Genomic DNA, 22,781 nt, shown 5'->3' with positions numbered 1-22,781 from the left:
TCTGTCTTGAACTTTTGAACTCCTGAACACACACACTGCATGAATGTAAACCTTAAACTGCTGTTATTTTTCTGTGCAATAATTCAATTTCAAATTACTCAAGCATTTTATATTAATTATTTACTAGTGTGAAGTTTACAGGTACTATGTACAATAATTTGTTTAAATTTATTTACTTTATATTTCTGCACATTTGAGCTTGGAGAATCACAATTTCATTCTGCTGTACACTCTTTGTTGTATGGTCTGAATGACGTTTACTTGACATACACAGACACATGAATGTTATATATATATATATATATATATATATATATATATATATATATATATATATATATATACTAAAATAAATATATTAAATAACATATACCCAATTTTCAATGTCAACTGACATTGTAACAGTAAAATCTGGCACAGATGGCAGCACATGTTTTACGAATGCCTGTGTGCCCACCAATCAGACAGAGAGGAATATAATTCTTCAAGGAGCATCCCGGCTTCCTCTTTGGTTTTAATCACTCTTCTACTTCCATTAAAGTTAAAACATGAATATGACAGAAGTACTGTAGACTAAAAGTACATTTGCCATGTTTGGAAAACAAAGATCAAGATGGCAACAAATGAATAATAAAATAAACATAATTGAAATTTAAAGTTAAAATAACTGCCCTTTAGGTTGAATTTGAGTGCATATCTATGAACGGTTTGCCTTTTGGACTTTTCATGCCCTGATGGGTACGAGCCCACTGACAGGAGATAATATAGTGCTTCTCACTTATCTTCTATAGCTGTTAAAAAATGCAAGAAAGAAAAAAAACACCAATTAACAGATAAATTTAAAGAAAATAAAGAAAAAATTACAAATATTTTACACCAAACAATCAAATAACTTTGAAATTCACTAATCAGTGATGCATGCTGCATATGTAGTCTAACTTTTGCATGAAATATGCTAACAAAGATCATCACTGATGCTAGCTGGCTTCATAAGAATGTGACCGTAAACAGTCCTCATTACTGCTAGCTGTCTTGGTATAATAAAAATGAACATAAATAGTCAAAAAAAATGCCTTACAGGAAGAAATCCATACGCAAGTAGTAAAAATGAACAAAAATAGTGAACAAAACCTTACATGAAGAAGTCCAAGCGCAAGTAATAAACAATTATGGGCGTGTTGTTCAGCGTGACAAAAATGATGTAATATTGAGGTGTGTTAACGTGTAAAAGTCTGTACACTCATACGGCCTGCAATAACGTGTAATTCTATATTGCAGAAGTCTGTACACTCATACGGCCTGCAATAACGTGTAATTCTATATCGCAGAAGTCTGTACCCTCATACGGCCTGCGATAACGTGTAATTCTATATCGCAGAAGTCTGTACCCTCATACGGCCTGCAGTAACGTGTAATTCTATATTGCAGAAGTCTGTACCCTCATACGGCCTGCAGTAACGTGTAATTCTATATTGCAGAAGTCTGTACCCTCATACGGCCTGCAGTAACGTGTAATTCTATATTGCAGAAGTCTGTACCCTCAAACGGCCTGCAGTAACGTGTAATTCTATATTGTAGAAGTTTGTACGCTCATATGGCCTGCAGTAACGTGTAATTCTATATTGCAGAAGTCTGTATGCTCATATGGCCTGCAATAACGTGTAATTCTATATTGCAGAAGTCTGTACCCTCATACAGCCTGCAGTAACATGTAATCCTATACTGTAGAACTCTGTACCCTCAAACCGCAAGCAAAAGTTTTCAGCTATTCTTTTTGTGATTTTAATTACATAATTTGTAGTTTTATTTAAATAAACACATAATTGCACATTGCATTAAATAATTTATTTACTGATTAATAAAATACATGTTAAAATGTGTAGTTTATTGGTGGTGTAAGGAATGCAAAGGGTCAAGGGTCCGTCCTCTCCTTGACAATCTAAATAGGGGAGAAACAATGATATATGATGAGTGTCTGATATAATTTTTTTTTTTTCCATGAGTATATAGTTTGAAACACAGATGCACACACAATTATGCACACACTATGCAGTCAGATGCACACACAATTACAAACACTTAAAAATTTAATTTCTCAAGAATTCAATAATGTGGTATACAATTACTGCTACCGATATGTAGCTCTGCACAATCTGCCTCCTTCTACTCCATTCATTAATGGACACATCATGTTCATCAAGAAACAGTGTCACTGTCCCCTAACTAAGATCTGCTCAGTGGTGTTCCCGAAGAGAGGTGTGATTCCTGAAGTTATCACTCACCTTCCAATCAGGATGTAAAGCCAATGGTAGAAATCAGGTAATACACAGGGAGTTGATCATTTAGGTACAGCTCACTGTGAGGAGGAAAACACACAAACATGTACATATTATATATATATATATATATATATATATATATATATATATATATATATATATATATATATATATAGCACATTTATAATGACCTTATAATGCAATAGATTTAATCCAAATTCTATTAAGTACTATTAAATAGAGTGTGTAAGCATATAGCTAACTATTCTGAATCTACACTACTAGCTATGATAATACCACTGTCACTATACTAATATTAATAAACATTAAACAGTAATAAGCCACAATAAATTAAATACAACTAAATAAATAATAATGCTGCTACATGTGTCTTTAGGTATAGGTACCAGTAATAGGATCACGATTAGCTAAGGGTTAATTCGTGCTACCCAACATTCAGTGGAGTCAGCTAGCTTAGCTGTTGTAGCTACCTAGCGCTTAGCATAGTTTCTGTTTACATTTTTCCACAAATACTCCAATAGCGTTAGCATTGCTACAAACATAGCATTTAAATTTCGAGTAGAGAACAGTAACACCAGATTCACACATTGTCCATCCATTCATCCATTTTCTATACCGCTTATCCTACAGGGTCATGGGGAACCTTGAGCCTATCCCAGGGAGCATCTGGCACAAGGTGGGGTACACCCTGGAGAGGGTGCCAATCCATCACAGGGCACCAATCACATACACATTCACACACTACGGACAGTTTGGGCTTGCCAATCATCCTACCACGTATGTCTTTGGACTGGGGGAGGAAATCAGCGTACCCCTGCAACCCCCGCAACATGGGGAGAACATGCAAACTCCACACACACAGGGCAGCAGCGGGAATCGAACCCCCAACCTTAGAGGTTTGAGACTAACGTACTAACCACTAAGCCACCGTGCGCCCTCACATATCTTTTTACCATATTTCAGTAATATTTACCTGATAACTGTATCCAGTCACGTATTCAGTGAAAATTATTTAGTGAAAATGAAAAGAGCCCCCTGTAGGCTCTTCACTACATAAGTCTCATTTCTTCCACTCTTCCATAATGCACCATCATCCGTGTATAATTATCTACCAACTCCCAGGTCTATTTGTGAATAAATATCATTAATCATTATATTAAACAATATTGGAGTGCATACACTACCTTGGGGAGTTCCATTTTCTTTAGAATATTCTTGTGAATATGAAATCTCAACTCTTACTTGTATAGTCCTATAAAATAAAAAATCTTCCATCTAATCATGCATTTTTTTCTGAAATTCCCAATTTATCAAGTTTCATTAACAAACCCTCCTTCCACAACATATCGTATGTTTTTAATATATCGAAAACTACTCCAACTATCACCTCTTTATTCACTTGAGCCTTTCTTATTGCTGCCTCCAAACTAATTACAGAATCCGTTGTATTCTTCTCCTTCCTGAAACCACTCTGGTATTGGTAAAATTTGAATGCTATAAATACGGCAATGAATAATTCAACATATTCATTTATTAAAATCCTTTTTCCTCAAGAAAATACATCAGTCATGACACTACCATTCATTCCATGAGTTTGCACAGGTTTGAGGTCAGTGCTATAGGTCTATAACTGCTTGGTTGAGACTGATCTTTCCCTCGCTTAACAATCAGCACTATCACACTATTTCCCTGTTTCCCATATTTATTAAACATACCCAATATTGTCGTTAATGATGCTTCCGATAAATTTTAAATGATCTCAACACAAATTTCATCTTTTCCTGGAGAAGTCTGTCTAACCCCCATGAGCACACTCTTCGTTTCATATAATGTAAACTCTGGGTCTATTATACTACCTTCATACATTTTCTCATTCATGATGTTCCGTATATTTTCTCATTTCTTCCAAAATATTGTCATTACTATGCACCTTCATAAATGTTTCTGCTAATCCTTCTGCTTTTTCACTATCTGTAACTGCTCATTTATCCTAATTTATTTGCACTGCTATATCTCTGAATCCCACTCATCTTCCTAATCATCCCCCATATATCATTAATTTCAAAGTCTTCTCCAATGTTTTCACAGAATCCCTTATTTACCTCTACGATTCTGTATCCAATACCTTGTTCTATCAAAGTTGCTACTCCACCACCATTTCCACCTTCCTAGCTATTTTCTGCAATATATCCATATAATGTATAATTTACACATGGTTTAAGAGATGATTCTTGAACACATATGATATCTGGGCATCTTTCTTGTTTTAATATAAATTTCTTAAATTCTTGTCAGTTAGCATCAAGCTTCTTGCATTCCATTGCAATATTGTTAAAACCATTAAGAACCACCACATGTTGCCTGAGTGTTTCCTACCTGTTCCTTTATTTTTTCCATTTATTATCTCCACATTAATTCCCTCTAACTCAAAATACTTTTCCTCTGCTTTATTTGTGACTTTCTGCATGTGCAGAGCAATTCACCACCTCCGCTATAAAAGCAATGAATAACACTTTATCAACCTCCAGTGAATTCTCCTTAGTTTTTTTCTCGGCAATCCTTCATTTTCTGGGGCGATTCTCCTCTATTTTCGTTTGTTGTTGTTGTCTGTTCAACTTTCTTCAGGGCCTCAGCATATGTTAATCCTTCTTCCACTCTGACATTCTGCACTTTCAAGACTTTTGATCTTGCCTTGACATCCTCCATACCCTGCGCTATGCTCTCCCCCACAGTTACAGCATTTGGGATTTACACGTTGCTCACATTTTCCATATTTGGGTTGTCCTCCACATCTTGCACATCTTTGTTTACCCCTTACACACTGTTCCCACATGGCCATATCTTTGACATTTATAACATCTTAACGGATGAGGTACATACGGTTTGACCACATAGCTCATGTAACCTAGATATATCCTTTCAGGCAGTTTGTCCTCATCAAAATGAATCATCACAGAAAGACTATCCTTCCTTTCTTTGTCTTTGACATACTGAAGTTGTCTTCCCTCCTTTACTTCTGCTCCTGAAATGTTCTTTTTAATCCTTTCTGTTGTCACATCATTTGAAATACCTGATATTACCCCTCTTACCCACTTCTTATCTTCTGGAATTGAACATATCACTTTCTTTTACCCACTATCATTGGGGCGGCTGTGGATCAGGTGGTAGAGCGGGTTTTCCACTAATCGTAGGGTTGGCGGTTCGATTCCCGGCCCACGTGACCACACATACTGAAGTGTCCTTGGGCAAGACACTGAACCCCGAGTTTCTCCCGATGGCAAGTTAGCACCTTGCATGGCAGCTCTGCTACCATTGGTGTGTGTGTGAATGGATGAATGAGACACAGTGTAAAGCGCTTTGGATAAAAGTGCTATATAAATGCACCATTTACCTTCAATCCCCATGCAATTTTCTGTCGTTTATTAGCTTTACAGAATAACAGCAACTTCCTACCCCTTTTATTCACTCATTTAATCATAACAATCTACCATCAGTCTTTCCATATGAATAACTATTAAATACCATTATGACAATTTCAGTGAAAAATAAATAAATTAATAAATTAAAACAAAGTTAAAAGTAGGGCAAGATTACACCTTCACCTTATATATTTTAGTTCAGAAAGAAAAAAAAACAATTTTAAGATTTTTGGACATATAACAACAAAAGGAATACATTAAAATGTATTATGGCTATCAACTACAGAAACTAGATTTTAAATATAGCAACATTTATTATTTTAATATTTTTGGCAAAAATAATATTTATAATATATTTCTGAATGAATAACTTTCTTCAATGTAAAACCATGTCAAACCAAACGCACTATATTAGAATCTCTTAATCCTATCAACTACAGCAAAACCTCATTTTTAAAAATATATATTTGAATGATTTTTTATTAACATTTTCGTTAAATCAGTAACCAAATATGCTACAACACAGTCTATTATTCCTATCAATTAATGCAAATAGATTTTAAAACCTCAGATTTTATGCATGTTCATGCTTATTTACTTTTAAAAAAAGAAAAAATGTAAACATCAGTAACCTTTTGAGTGTAGAAAGTACACATAAAATTCTATTTAATTTTATTTGTATAGTATTTTTAACAGTGGGCATTGTCACACAGCAGCTTTACAGAAATATTTTGTGATAAAACCAAATGCACTATGATAAAGGATATTATTCTGCAGAATAATGATTATTTCTCATGTTTCTTAGTTTCTTATATGTCATATTTTAGGAACAGGAGATACAGGATTGTGGGTGCTATGGGTTGTTGGGGGGCATATATTAAAATAAATGCAACACTTATCATTTTTTTTGTAGCTGCTGCAGTTTATAGAAAAAGCAGACTGTATGGGTTGGTGATGCTGGATGGGTGATGGTGATGAATTTCAGTGTTGCTCATATCTATCCCCTGAATGTTCTTTTCTCTCAATACCTTTGGCTCAATAATAATCATAGTAAAGCTTACGTCATGCACTGGCTCTTCTATGCTCTGATCCAAATGAAGAGGACAGGTGCCTTCTTTTGAAAAATCAAATTGGATTTGTCAAAACATTATGGAGAAAGCATGTGTATATTTTCATTTGGGAGTCTTTCAGCCTCTTCTGAATAATAAAGACTGGCCACTGGAGGAACAGATGTTCCAAACCTTTCCGTAAAGAAAGCCAGTGCTTATGTACTCTCTGCTAGGCAACATTGCAGAACTCTTGAAACTCTTTTAGGGCTTCTGTTCATTTAGAACTTTTCTCAAAGTAGTAGTAAATGTCAATGTCAATCAGTTCTTCAGGTGTCACTGAGAGCTCCTTAGCAGCAGTTTTGACACAAATGTTGACCAGGTGACTTGGACAGCTAATGCTGTAAATGTGAGGGGCCGATGCTTTGAGAGTTATCATCTCACTGCAGTTGTCAGTGACTTAGACCATTCATGGCCGTTGTCATGCAGTTGAATATGTTTTCAGCTTTGCCATCATTGCATTGCAACAACTGGATTTGCATGTCTATAAATCTAACTTTTACCTTATCCGGTGTTTCACCATAGTACCTGGCTAAAATGGCACATTCCTTCTCATACATGATGTTGTATGTCAACCAAAATACTAGATGAACTTGTACAGATCCTCTGAACATTCAGGTTCTAGTGCCATGTTCACAAAAGCTGCTGTCTTGGTTGATGCACAGGCACAGTAATTTATTTATTTATTAATTTTTGCTATTTCTGAATCTGGAAACATTTTTCTGAATAGCTTGCCTGTGCTCTTACACACCTGGAATGGCAAGTTATGCTCAGTGATGAACGATGTAAAGTATACCTATTGGCCTTCTTTATGCTGAAAAGAACTGTGAAGTATTTGAGCAGTGTTCCTTGCACTTAGCCTCCCTAATATGTTGTGGTCCCTAAAGAAATAAAAGCATCAGGTGTATCCTCATTATATGGTCTTATGTAATAATATAATATAATATAATATAATATAATATAATATAATATAATATAATATAATATAATATAATATAATATAATATATTATTCAACTCATGGAGTCGTTTTATTATTCTATTACAATTTTAAGCAAGTCTACAGGGAATTTGGCCTCATCACGTAGGACATCAATAGAGTAGCTGTTTAGCAGCAAGCCAGCTAGTTTAAATAACATTAGTTATGCTAATGAATGAATGACACCTGTTAAACTCACCTCAGCATGTTTTTACAATCCTGAACTGATGATGGATGAACTGAAGAGAGAGAGAGAGAGGTTGACTTGAAAGCCCACCCAGAGAGAAAACTGATAGGTCTAGTTAACAAAAAATCACTCACTCTTTTGATATCCCCAGAGCCCATCTACTACTAGAAATGGTCTCTCTCTCTCTCTCTCTCTCTCTCTCTCTCTCTCTCTCTCTCTCTCTCTCTCTCTCTCTCTCGCTCACTCACAACAAAATAGATTTCTGGGATATTGTATATAATTTGTGGGCCTCAGGGAGCATCTATCAATATACGGGAGACTCCCAGAACTTCTGGGAGAGGTGGGATGTCTGATTTCTTCAAAGGCAATCACCAAGCTCAGGATTGTTCCCAGGAGCTCAGAGCCGTAAGACAGCAACACTACCAAGAGTTATGCTTTTTGTCTGAAAAGTAGTCTCTTATATAATATGCTGCTTTCATTATTGACATACAGTGGGGGAAGTAAGTATTGAACGTGTCAACATTTTTTCCTGTAAATATTTTTCCAATGAGGCTATTCACATGAAATTTTCACCAGACATCAGTGTTAACTCAAGAAATCCAGAAATATGATGAATTTACAACATTAAAGTCCATAAATAAAGGTATGAGTAATAAAGTGGAATGACACGGGAAAAAAAAGTATTGAACACGCTAAGAAAAAGCAGTTCTCCAAGGCAAGGTAAGGCGAGGAACCAGGTGACATGTGTAAGTAACTATACCCCCTATCTGTGTAAATTAATATCAGCTGGGTTAGTAAATTGATGGTCTATAAAAAGGCTTTTCATTACCAAGGTGTCACAGAAGAAACATGGTGTTTATTTTTTATTGAAGTAAAAAAGTTATCCAACACCTATCACCAATGTGAAAAACTAATTGCCCCCTTAAACTTAAAATCTGGTTGTGCCACCTTTAGCAGTAATAACTGCAAGCAAACACTTCTGATAACTGGAGATCAGACTTTCACTTACTTCTAGGACTAGGATTTACTCATATGCTTTGGATCATTGTCTTGCTGCATAATCCAGTTGCGCGTGAGATAACGGCTCTCACTGTGGTCCTTTGGAGTCTCAGATCTTTTGAAATAGCTTTTTAACCCTTTCCAGACAGATGTCTTTCGATCACTTTCTTCCTCATCGTTTCTGGAATTTCTTTAAATTTTTGCATAGTTTGTTACCACGTAAGACCTTTTAAACAAATTCATGCTGTTGAAAAAGTTCTAGTTAAGTGTAGATGTGATGGAACAGGGTTTGCAGTAATCAGGTCTGTTTGTGTCTAGTCCAGCTGAACCCCGTTATCAATGCAATTTCATAGATTTGGGGAATTAGTAACTATGGGGGCAAATACATTTTCACACAGGCCCAGTTGGTACAGATATTTTTTTTCTTGAATAAATAACATTATCATTTAAAAACTGTATTTTGTGTTTACTTAGGTTGCCTTTGATTTAATCTATGAAACAATTTAGCATGAGATATACACAAAAAAGAAGAAATCAGGATGGGGAAAATACTTTTTCACAGCACTGTACATGTATACTGTAGCATATACTGTACTGTAATAGACCACTTTTCAGACAAAAACCTTAATGAAGGCTGTCAGGAATGAGTAAAAACTTAATTTGATTGTAAAATAAAAAATGTTATTGTCAATGTCCTGTAAAAATAAATGTGTTGGACAAATATTCGACACATTACTGTGTACTAGGCTAGATTTATCATTAGCAACACAACAGCAGGATGTTTTCTTTAGTCATATTTGTGGTGTGAAAGCTAGTAGTATACAGGTGCTTTTATTACAAATATCACAAACGTCCATCTTTTTGAGCTCATCATTGTTTGTACTTAATTCCTATGCTGCTGTATTTATATTTATTGCACATGAAGAGACAAATTCATATTAATATTTTATTAGTGTACAAAACGTATTAAAAAGGAATTATACAGCACGTTTAAGTCAAACTAGAGCTAATTTTAATTAGTCACGTTAGTATCCAAGGTTATTCAACTGTAAGTTTCAGGCTATTACAGAAGCATATACAGTATTTCCACATATCCATCTTCTTACAATATCACGTTTGTCTTCAGCGCATGCATTATCCATTCTCTCAGTAAACAGCAAGAGTCAGGTAGGAAGAGAATACACAATTTAATGTGTATCATCTTCGCTCATCTACAGTCTCACAGATTAGTAAAACATCTGCAGAATCTACATTAGACATGATGAGAAAAAGAAGTCCATAATAAAAAAGTGACAGTATTAATAATGAACTGGATAACAGCATCATTTAATAATAGCAATTGGTTAATTAATTCATAATAATAAGTCTGAAATGTCAAGAGCACTGAGACACTGCTTAGTCTGTTAGCACACAAAGTCTCCAGCCAATGGATGGGAGCAAATGGATTGAAATAGAAAACAAACAAAAAAACAAAAACAAAAAAAAAAAACACTTTTCTATAAGATGGTCAAATAAGAAATGGATGGAAATGTGCTGGTGTCAACACTGAGATGTTCTCAATTACATTAGCATTAACAAAGCAAATCTTTAATCTTCTTAAGAAAACAAGTCAAATAGAAGAAGATACACCTTCAAACATACGTGTACTTAATTTTGATTTAAACGTAATCATGCGCCTGTGTGGAATATAAGTCTCTGATCCATTGTAGGGTGCCATTGATCACATTCTCATCAGTATTTGAGAGTGTATGTTTATTGAGCCTGGTGTATGAGATGCTGCCACTGCTATGGTGTGTTACCCAGTGAATGAGCAGATAAAGACTTTACAGTGCAGCCAGCAAGAAAAGGCTCATTAGTGGCTGGTCACTATGACAGGGGTTGCTGAACTGCATCATGAGAACAGGACTAAGACGGTTCTCCCTAATTGAAAACAGGATGTAATCGGTCATTTTTTACATTTTTTATTTTAGAGAAGCATTGTGTTATAATAAATAACTAATTCAGTGATACGAGCAGAATGGGAACTGGTGTAAATCTATGGCTTAGCTATTATACACTTCCTGACACTATCACTGATGTTCAAATTCTATGGATAAGAATGAAGGAAAGCACAAAGTGCATGTTTAAAACATGGTGTTACAGTAATATGGAACCTGTATTGAAAATGAGAACTCTCCCTACAAATAAAGGAAATGCAACACAATGCAAAAACCTTATGGTTCTAAGAGAGCAAAACAAACAAACAAACAAACAAACAATTACTTTCACAAAGATTGACCAAGACAGCAACAATGTGAATATTTAGTGTACCTGAAATTCCACACTCCAAGACAAATAATCATGTATAAAAACAGAAGTCTAACTAAATAAATAAATAAAAAAACATAAGCCTAAGAAGGTAATATTTCAATAACTTTCCTTCATACACCATTAATAATATATAAACAAATCATTATTCAGAATTTGACCATTAATTGATGATTTGTAAATGTGTTTTGTACATGTTTACCAAAGAATTACAGATATAAAACACTAATCAACTGTTGTAAAAGTTCAGCTTTCTATTAGCTACTGTAAAATTGTCCGTACATAATGAATTTGTTATTAAACAATCTGTTATAAATATGAGTGGAGATGTCTAATAATAAAAGATATATGGAGAAGCCTAAAAATACATGACTGTATGTAATGCAAGAACTTAGCCAAAGATCAGTGTTAATGAATTTATGCAAATAATATTGTGATGATGTACAGAAAATTTTAATTCAGGACAGTATTTTGCATTTTTTGGTTTCTAACATGACAAACTGTGTTTTTTGTTTTGTTTGTTTTTTACTTCACTAATCATGGACTAATTTGTTTCGCAGACATTCCACAACATTAAATGTAACTATAAACATGAAAAGCATGACGTGATGTACTTTAATTAATTTTAAAAAACTGTTGCGTTGTATTACACTACTCAGACATTGATTTTTTTTTCATAACAGCATGACCTAAAGCGTTTTACATATGTTTTCATTACATTTTCATAATGACTGCACATGTAAGTAACTACATGAAGTGTCATTAATAATCATTAGCTGTTTACATGTTTAAATTCTGAATAACCAATGATCTGTTCATATCTATTAACAATGTATTACAAAGTTATTAAAGTGTTACTGCCTAAGTAGTTCAGCAGGCCTATCTTCAGGTTAATGTTTACCACTGAGTCCTATTTTTCTTTACAAATACAACATTTCTTGAATTTATACCACATTGATATAGCATTTTACACAATTACACATTTTAGTAAACCTTCCAAACTATGTAATTGCTACACATTAAATGTTTTCAAGTATCCAGAAGTTACATATTTAACAACTTAGTGGAAGACCGGTAGTGTGGTTTTACTTTGGAACTAGTGGAATTTTTCCTTTTCCCCCATGCTGAGTACTAAAAGCAAAATCATCACCTTGTGATTGTCACCTCACGCCCACAACAGATTCCCACAATGTCACACTCACCCTGTAGCCTTTCTCATGTACCTATTTGCCACAATGGTTTCCTCTGGGACTAGTGGAAACTGTGGATTTGCAATATGTTATGATGGCACACATGACCAGACAAAAATCAAGTAGGATAGTTATGAATATCTCATTATTACCAATGAAAACCCATCAATCTGACAACATACACTTCTAGGGCAGACACTGGAAAACCTATACTTGTTTTACTCTATAAGGGGCTCTATTTCACTAATTCTAACTGTATAAAACCTGGATATAAAAATCAGAGCGTGTACACATGCTGAGACCAATAAATTAAATACATTTGCTATAATTACCTTCATGCCATGTTACTTCTTTTCCTTTTCTCTACTCGCTAAGCACATAGCAGATCTCAGATAGATTTTGGAGTCCTCACAAGATTGTGTCTGACATCCCAGTATAGACAGTAATTCACAACCCATAATTGCAAAGTGTTTTGTCTGCTGTGCCACAATGACCCATGTTTTCCTTTTATGTGGAGAGAACATCTAATAGCTCAATGGTTAAATGTTCCATTGACCAAAACTTTTGGGCATGTACCAAAGTTCTTATCACCAGTACTGACACAGCATATTTGAATACACTTCCTCAACTCTTCAACAAGATGCTGATACTATGATTTTGTAATCTTTCTATTTTTAAAATTTGCACCATCAGTCAAGGTGCACTGAGGCATACCATAGGTGATGGTAGTTCTAATATTTTACTTTTTGCTACTGTGACATTTGCTATTAGTACGTGGCAAGGACACATACAATGGGGAAAACTCAACTAGTTCTGAAACTACCCTCTGTCTGGAATGAAAGAAAGTAGAACCAAATTTATCAATAATTACTTTTGTCATGTTTCAGGACTCAGTTTTGCACTTCAATATTACTTTTTTTTTTTTTTTTTCAATGGGTATGTGGATATTTCCAATCTGTGTATGTCTTTTTGCTTCCTTCCACTTATGTATGAATAAGGCTATGAATAATTCAACATGTTAATGTATTAATTAATTTAATTAGAATTAAATTGTGCAATTGTGATACTTGATTAGTACAATCTTGTACTGTAAAGCTACCCAGAAATATTAATGTGCAACAGAAATAGATGTATCTAGAAATCTAAAGGCTGTGTAGTTAGGTTAACCTGCAAAATAATACTGACCCTAGACACCCCCCTCCCCCCAACCCCAATCTATATACAGTTTGACAAGTTAGACAAATTTACTCACTACGAACTTAAACAATACCATACATTGAAAATAAAAAAAGAGGAAGCAAAAACTTTTTGAACAGTAGATTTTACATTTCAGTGGTATGTTATTCTGAACTCAGTATAAACCTGACTCAATCCTGTTCAGTGTTAACATATGACCATTTTTGACATTTCATACACTGAAACATTAACTTGCATGAATTCTGCAGCAAAACTGATTTGACTGCACACTATGACAGGACAAGTCACATGAAAATTTAAATTACATGAGCATGAGAAATAGTGCACATATAAACCATTAAGTTCAAGAATGGATTTTTTTTTTTTAAAAAAGAGTTGAATTTACTGCAATAATCTGGGATTGTCTGGGATGCTTTATAAGCTGTAATGATGGCATTTCTGTAACATAAACTATCAGCTGTAAGCTAAGTTGATTTTGAAATCTTTTATGAAATTCAGTCTGTATTTCCAGGCATTTCCAATCAATAAATCTTTGGTTCTCAAAGATACCATCAGTGCAAGGAATCAAAGAGCAATGAGACATTATTATTCTCCATGTGTAATGAAACTTACCTATGAAATCTCCAAAATGACAAAAGTCGTTACCAGGCCAATGAGTCTAATGAGTCAAATATACATGGATTCGTATATATATATATATATATATATATATATATATATATATATATATATATATATATATATATATATATATATATATATATATATAATTGAATACACACTGATTATAGAGTTGAGTTAAAAATACCTTCAATCATTTCCTGAAGTATCAAACAGTCGCTAATAATAATAAAAAAAAAACATTATATAATTATCATTTACTGGATCATAACACTAACTCTCTAGGAACTGAAAGTGAACATTTCAACAGGATAATGATCCTTAGCACACTTGCAGATCCACCAAGGAATGGCTCAAACAGAAGAAATGGTGGGACTGGAATGGCCTATTCAAAGCCTGGATTTAAATCCCATTGAAATGTTGTGGGGGGATCTGAGTGCATGCAAAGAAAACCCCCAAACAGCTTGCAACTGAAAGAATATTGCATGGAAGAGTGGCAAAAAATTCCAGCAAGCCTGGTGGACAATTCTGCAAAATGTCTACAAGAAGTAAAGGGGCCAATACTAGCTACTGAGGCCAAGGGTGTACTTACTTTTTTCCACAGAAGAATATCACATCTATTGATATTTCTATTGACTAAATGACTGAAAAAGCAAATTTTTCTTTTTGTTCAAGTATATATCAACTTTATTAATAGGCACTGTTTCAAAGATGATCAAATGTTTGCTTCTCCAAATATGTCAAAAAAGCCATAAATTTTCCTGTCTGGAATTTCTGAGCATGTCTCCCTGTGCAATGCAGGTTTCCACTAGGTTACTCGGGTTCCTCACACTTCCCATATACATGCCAATATGTAGATTGGCTAAGATAAATTGCTCATAGGTGTGAAAGAGTTTGTGAATGTGTGTGTGCATAGTAACCTGCAATGGACCGGTGTCCCATTCAAGGTGTATTCCCACCTCATGCCCAGATACTGCACGGATGAATAAGACCCCCCCCCCCCCCCCCCCAATTATCATACAAGTGGTGTGGACTTTAAATCAGGATTGGTAAAAAAAAAAAGAAATATCTGGATATGTGCTGGAATCAATAATAATCCAACAATCCAAAAAGGAAGCTGTAGAATTGCTGCCTCATATTTCATTTTCACATATCCCAACATGTTAAGAAGCTTGGGTTAGAATGTGCCATGATACTGCCCCTGGAACAGATAGAGCTTGCTAAAAAGCCTAACAGTAGCAGCTCAGCAGTGCTGGAGCCACTGCACCATACTGTGACTCAGTGTTTGCTGGCACTGGCTCCTGATTTATCGTGACCCTGACCAGGATAAAGCAGTTATGGGTCTAAAAATATAAAAAAAAATTCTAATAATAATCAAGATGTTTTTTTTTAAAACTCACTCTATAGTATTCAGTTATATTTTTGACTATCAGATAGCCCATATAGTCTAGATTACCTTTTAATGTCATTTTGGGGATTCTCTAGTTACCCTATGTATATATTAAATAGCAAAATACATTAAAGGAAATTGCTCAAAACCAATGTCAGATCAAAAACAAAACAGTCCCAAAATATTGCATGTAAATCATTCAGTCATATTTTACAGCTGTTTTCAGTTATAAAAATATAAGTCTCTTAATTTTCTGTGTAGTGATTTTCTTCTAAAATCATTTTCCTTAAAGTAATTCATGTCCTTTCCCCAAACCACCTGTGGTAGTTAACACTGTACCATACTGTACCTAGGACATTTATTATTATTTTTTTATTTTTATTTTTTTTACACCTTCAGGGATCAAAAGTTTTACAGAGTAGGGAACAATCCAAAAGGCTCATCATCTAAATGCAATTCTTCAAAAGAGAGCAAATAAATGACAGCCTTACGTTTCCTTTTATGTAAAAATAGGAACAGCTAGTAAGATGGGCATAAAACAGCTGATTAATGTGGAGTGGACCTCCTTCGCTTGGCACTGATGCTGCGGTAATTATAAGGTCTCATCTTCATCTCCACAAATGGGATGGAGAACTCATGCCCTTTCCACAAGTGCCAGTTGATACCCTGAAAAGTGCAGAAGGGATATTAAAAAAAAAAAAGTCACATGTGTAGCTAAGCTACATATTATACAATACACTCACCATCCACTTTATTAGGAACACCTGTACATCTGCACATTCATGTCTATCTGCACATTCAGGTCTGTCTTACTGTATCTAATCCGCCATGTGGCAGCAGCACAATGCATAAAATCATGCAGATACAGGTCAAGAGTTTCAGTTAATTTTCACATCAAACATCAGAATGAAGGGAAAGTGTGATCTCTTTTACTAACTGTGGTATTGTTGTTGGTGCCAGATGGACTGGTTTGATTCTCCTGGGAATTTCACACAATAGTCTCTATAGTTTACAAAGAATAGTGTGGACAGGAAACAGGAATCTGAGTCGGTCTTGGACACAGTCTCACCCAAAGTGGACAGTTTAGAAAAAAAAAAAATCATGTGGTCTTTTTCCAGTTTTAAACTGTCCAGTTTGAGTGAGTCTATGTCAGTGGTGGGATGAACTTCCAACCTCAATCCTGACCGCAGATGCTCTCACCATCTTCAAAAAACAGCTAAAGACCCACCTCTTCCGTGAACACCTAACCAACTCATTAAAAAAAAAAAAAAAAAAAAAAAAAATTACTCTGGCACTTACACCTCTACTCTGCGCACTTTGCTTCTTCTGGAACTCAATTAACGGATCTTGTACGGTAGCACTACTTGTATTGTTCTCTGCTTGATATATCGCTTTGCTTGTATTTTCTCATTTGTAAGTCGCTTTGGATAAAAGCGTCCGCTAAATGAATAAATGTAAATGTAAATGTAAATGTAATGATAGCCTCAGATTCCTGTTCTTGGCTGACAGGGAGTGGAACATGATGTGATGATCTGCTGTTGTAGCCCTTCCACCTCAAGGTTAATTGCATTGTGCATTCTGAGATGCTTTTCTGTTCACCACGGTTGTAGAGAGTGATTGAGTTACTATAGATTTCCTGTCAGATCAGACCAGTCTGATCATTCTCCCCTGAGCGCGTTCATCAACAATGTGTTTCAGCCTGCAGACCCTCTGCTCACAGGAATTTTTTTTGTTTTTCGTACGATTCTGTGTAAACTAGAGATTTTTGTGTGTGAAAATCCCAGAAGCTCAGCAGTTTCTGAAATACTCAAACCAGCCAATCTGGCACCAACAACCATACCACAGTTAAAGTCACAGAGACCACATTTGTCCTCAAGCTGATGTTTGAGGTGAAAATTAATTGAAGCTCTCGCATGATTTTGAATGATGCATGATTTCTTTGTACTGTACAGCTGCCATATGGTGGTGAGTATGTGGGTGGTGACTGATTTTGAATTAAACATTGGTATACTGGCTGGGATGGAAATGGGTAGAATGGCATCCAAGCAGTAGAGCAATGCTAAAATGTATTGATGATTTTAGCTGTTAAGTACAAGGCCAAGTCCGAAAAAGTTGGGACAGTATGGAACATGCAAAAAAAAAAAAAAAAAAAAAAAACGAACAAAAAGAATCATTTGAAAATTCAATTCACCATGTACTATATTGAAAACACATTATTTGATGTTATACTTTGTGAATTTTATTTATTTTTGAATAAATAAATTTTTTTAAATATACACTCATTTCAAATCGTCGGACCACAAAAACCCATTCCACTGTGCTACTGTCCATGTCAGATGAGGCCGAGCTCAGAGAAGTCGGTGGCACTTATGGACAGTGTTGATGTTTGGCAGGGGTGTCAAACTCGTATATAAAAAATAGACCAATCCGCGGGCCAGATATGGCTTATGTTTTTTTATTTTTTTATTTTTTTTGAAAAAAAGCAATGCTGTTGTGACAAACTAGTCATTGCTTCACACAAATATGAACTTTTTTCGGTGTTGGTGTTGAGTGCGAATGGTGTTGGGTGACAAAAGTTGACCAAAGTATTCCCAAACCAACGTCAGGACATTACAGACTCATGACTGATCTAGTTACACCCCCCCCCCCCCCACACACACTTTTCCCCCTTTCCCCACCTTTTCCCCCTTTTCCCCCATGCCTAGCAGTCCCTTTTGCCCTGTTTTGATCTGTCATGAGTCTGTAATGTCCTGACATCGGCTTGGGAATACTTTGGTCAACTTTTGTCACCCAACACCATTCGCACTCAACACCAACACCGAAAAAAAACTTCTGAATGCGTGTGAATGCGTGTGATCTCTGAACCCTCAGATGTCACAGTCTTAAAACCAGTTATTTTTAAGACAGTGACATCTGAGGGATCAGAGATCACACGCATTCAGAAGTAGTTTTCAGCCTTGCCCTTCATGCACCAAGATTTGACCAGATTCCTTGAATCTTTTGATTATATTGTTCTCTGTAGAAGGTGAAATGCCCAAAATCTTACCGCTTTGTCTTTGGGGAATGTTCTCAAGGTGTTGGATTATTCGCTGATGCATCCGTTGGCAAATTGGCGAGCCTCGACCCGTCCTTGCTCTTGAAGGACCAGGCCTTTTTGGAGGCTCATTATAGACTACAATTAGACGATTACCTCACCTGTTTCACATCACCTTATTTCAATGTGTCACATCGCTATAAGTCTTAAATTGCCCCTGTCTCTACTTTTATGGAACGTGTTGCATGCATCAATTTCAAAATAAACATTTTCCTTCAAAAAACTATGCAGTTGATTAGGTAAAACTTCAAATATGTTTACAGGTTTTTTTTGTTTAAATAATAAGTCAAAGTGCATTTACAAATCTTTCCTCTTTGTTTTTATTAGCATTTTCCATACTGTCCCAACTTTTTCTGAACCGTGGCTGTAGTTCAAGTCATTGTTTCTTTGAATTACAGAATAGCGTGAACTTTATACCCAGTACATTTCCTTTGGGTTTTGCAAAACCAAGCAAGTAAGAGACTGGAACACAGGTGTTTGAAAAAAATCAACTGCGAGAAAAAGCATGGTGGAGAATTTTTTTCATTCATGTTTCATTCATGGCTATAAGTTAAAACCAGGTACTGAGTTCAGTATCCTGAGATATTTTTTTGGCATTTACCTGACTGTGTCTGGACTCTCCATATTTGCCATTTAGGTTGACTCTGTGACAGTTTTTATACCACCAGGCTCCTTTGTAGGAAAGTGCACAATTAGTCACAGCGTTGTCATTATCCTTGTCTTTAGTGGAGAAAGGTCGACCATGGTGGTAGCTCAGAGAGTCACCTAGTACAAATAAAACACAATATTTCATGCTATACAGAATTATACTCAGCAGCTTTCTATAACTTTAAAGGAATGAGATACACTGAGGATGACAAAAAAAAAAAAAAAACTTCTTCAAAGCCCAGCACACACTCAACTCCTTTTTTTCAGAAAAAGCCATCCACTCACCAGCAGTGCCATTGTATGCCCCTATCCTCAGTTTGTAGAGGTTTCTGGAGTCTCCAATAGAGAACCGGTCATAGTTGGCAAATACTGCATCCTGGCCATTTCTCATGTCAATGCGCAGCTCATAGCGTCCTTGAGCTGTAATCTTGTGAAGATTCTCTAAACCTGCATGATGAAACGAAAAAACAGGTTTATCGAGTACCTCTGACAAATAGGTTCGAAAAAATACACTGTATAACAAAAACAATAATACATGAATCATTTTTTTATTAATAAATTAATTAATAATACTTTTTCAGAAATTAGGTGCACATAGATCTATGCTGATTTGGATCTTTGGAAGTGATTATCATGCTGAAAAATCTGGCCATCTGTCTATGCTATATTTTTTTTTTTAACAGACAAAAATCTTTGAATGCATGGATAAAATGGCTTAGTAGTATTTGTAACAATTTACATATTTTCCATTATATATATTGTTTATGTACAGGTGAAAAACATCTCTTTTGTGTGTGAATTTTGTATTGTTGATCAAATGCAGCAACAGATTTTCTAGAAACTGTAGGTGATTTAATGACGTGTTTTAAATATTGTTTGGGGTATCATTAATTTGATATCTTTTTAAGAGAAAGTATTATTATTGTATTTTACACAGGGGAAATGCTTTGAAATCTGAGCCATATGGAGACATTCTTTTTTCCCCTCCAGTGAATCTTAATGAATATATTCATTGTTTTATAATAAGATTTGTAAAGAATATTTATGCAGCCAAATACATCTAAAATGGGCTCAGAGGTTCCATGTCAAATTGGGTTTTTGATGAAGACAATTACAGGGTTGTTCAAATGAATGAATCTGGAAGCGGAAAATCATCATTACAGATTATGAACCCATTGTGGCATGAAGCAGTCACAACAACACACTGGCTGCATGCACAGAGAAATAGATAACCACAAAGAATGAGAAATTAGAACGACTCTGACACTATCTAGAAAAATTTGTTTAAAAAGTCGTACATACATTGTGCAGTTGTATTGCTATGAAATCAAAAGTGATATATTAATGGTTTAGCCAATAGAAAGTAAACTAACAGAAAATTAGCATTATTTGTACATAAGTATGAAGTCAAGTTTGTATTTTATATATGCCCAGGGGCAAATGGTTTAAATGGGCTAGCAGGATTAAGCCTCCACTGTCTTTCGAGGATAAAGACATCATGTATCACCATGGTCTAAACATTCTTTTATCTAAAAGTGGTCATAACACTGTGACAAAATGTGATCTACTGTAATCTCACCTAGCCAGAACTCATCCTCCAGATTCCCAAATCCAGCCCTATATTCACTCCACTTCCTGGAGAAATCAGTCAGGCCATTTTGGCGACGCTGAAACACCTAAAACAAATACAACACTCAGGGGATGCACATCGAGACCACGCTCAGGTTACAGTCTACATATAGGAAATTTAGTGATAAATATTTAGTGAAATGACAAAATATATAGAACACTTGCCCAGTATGATAACTTTAACGTTACTCCTAACTCCTTATATTCCGTTTGGGTTCATTTTATAGATTAGATTTTTGAAAAGTAAACACATGGCATCTAATAGATGTTTCTAAAAATTTCTAGACACTTACTATCCAGCCACCACCATCAGTAGTCATGTCACAATAGACCTGTACACCCTGACTGAGGTCGCGGTTGATGTAAACAGTGTAAACTCCACTGAGGAGCTCACCATTTAGCAGATGCTGAGCACAGTTCTGCGGCACAGCAAACAACCGGTTTCCTAAGCAGACAATTAAAAACAAACATGTTAGAGTAAAATCCATGTCCACGAAGAAAAGAACTGGGGACTGCATCTCAGAAAGCCTAAGAAGAATTGCCAACTAAAATGGACTTATTACAGGAGGAAGTTAGTCTTTAATCAAAAAGAGACATTAAAAAAATGAAGTGGAAACTTTAATCATGCCAAAAAAATAAGTTCACAAAAAGAAAATAAGAAAACAGGGCCAAACCCAAGCACAGACACACACAGTGCAGTACTTTGTCAATATGACATTTATGAAACTTGAGCTTCCAGTCAAAAATGTAAAATCTTAATCACTGAGTTACCATTGTGCAGGCGCCCACGTAGCTGTTTAAGATATTAGGAAGGTTACTGACTATTTTAAGTTATTGATTCATTCATTTCATGCATCATTTTGTTTGAGTGAGGGTGAGGTACCACTTGTGAAAGTTGTAGAGACAATGGCGCTGGTCTCAAGTCCTCGGGCTGCCTGCAATCTCACTGTGTACTCTGTTGTCTCTGCCAGTCCCTCCAGACGGATCCATGTATCCTCAGCATCAAGAATTAGCTCCTGCATTTGTTCAAACAAAAACATGGCCAATGAAAAATGATTACCCACACAATGGTATAAATAACAATAATGTATTATTGTTCGTGTAATCATGGCCTTTCTTCTCAGTTTTATTCCTTCACCAGGGGTTTTGTACAAGGAATAATATTTTGTTATGGAACAAAATTGCCTGTCACATTGCCTCTTCTTACTTGCAAACATTTGCATTTTCATCAGTATGCACACACATGAAAAAGGCTTTTATTTTATTGTAATAGCTGTTAAATTCCTAAGAGATCGTGAGGAACAACAATTTAATTGCTTACAAAATGTAAAACAATAGACTGCGCCAGTTGGTCTAAGTAATGAATAGAACAAGACATTTAATAGACCTAGATGTTATATAATTTTAATGTTTTGCAAACATTAAATGATTGTGTATAGCAACAGAGATATTTCCATCACAGAAAATCATCAACCACTGTGTATTCACTCTGAATTAATTGAAATTTCTTCTTAAGCACCATATATATATATATATATATATATATATATATATATATATATATATATATATATATATATATATATTTACACACACACACACACACACACACACACACACACACACACACACACACACACACACACACACACACACACGTGTGCGTGTCCTCAAGCTGACTCCTGAGGTAAACCTGCTGTAGAAATGAAATGTACT

The 22,781-nt window shown here is 35.2% G+C and overlaps 1 protein-coding gene across 1 annotated transcript in view; it reads right to left on the bottom strand.

Moving 5' to 3' along the window:
• Window positions 1-15,330: 15,330 nt before the first annotated feature.
• tnr (tenascin R (restrictin, janusin)) overlaps window positions 15,331-22,781 on the bottom strand; it is a 69,020-nt gene continuing 61,569 nt past the window's right edge. Inside the window, exons 16-21 of the mRNA XM_047156613.2 lie at window positions 21,949-22,081; window positions 21,359-21,510; window positions 21,016-21,112; window positions 19,722-19,883; window positions 19,390-19,553; window positions 15,331-16,360 (exon numbers count right to left, since the gene is read on the bottom strand). Coding sequence (XP_047012569.1) covers window positions 16,241-16,360; window positions 19,390-19,553; window positions 19,722-19,883; window positions 21,016-21,112; window positions 21,359-21,510; window positions 21,949-22,081 — 828 coding nt within the window. The 3' untranslated portion in view covers window positions 15,331-16,240. The remainder of the gene's footprint in view (window positions 16,361-19,389; window positions 19,554-19,721; window positions 19,884-21,015; window positions 21,113-21,358; window positions 21,511-21,948; window positions 22,082-22,781) is intronic.

The sequence above is a fragment of the Ictalurus punctatus genome, chromosome 7 (genome assembly GCF_001660625.3).
Source record: "Ictalurus punctatus breed USDA103 chromosome 7, Coco_2.0, whole genome shotgun sequence".
In the NCBI taxonomy this organism is placed as follows: Eukaryota; Metazoa; Chordata; class Actinopteri; order Siluriformes; family Ictaluridae; genus Ictalurus; species Ictalurus punctatus.
This window is presented reverse-complemented; position numbering and strand designations above follow the sequence as displayed.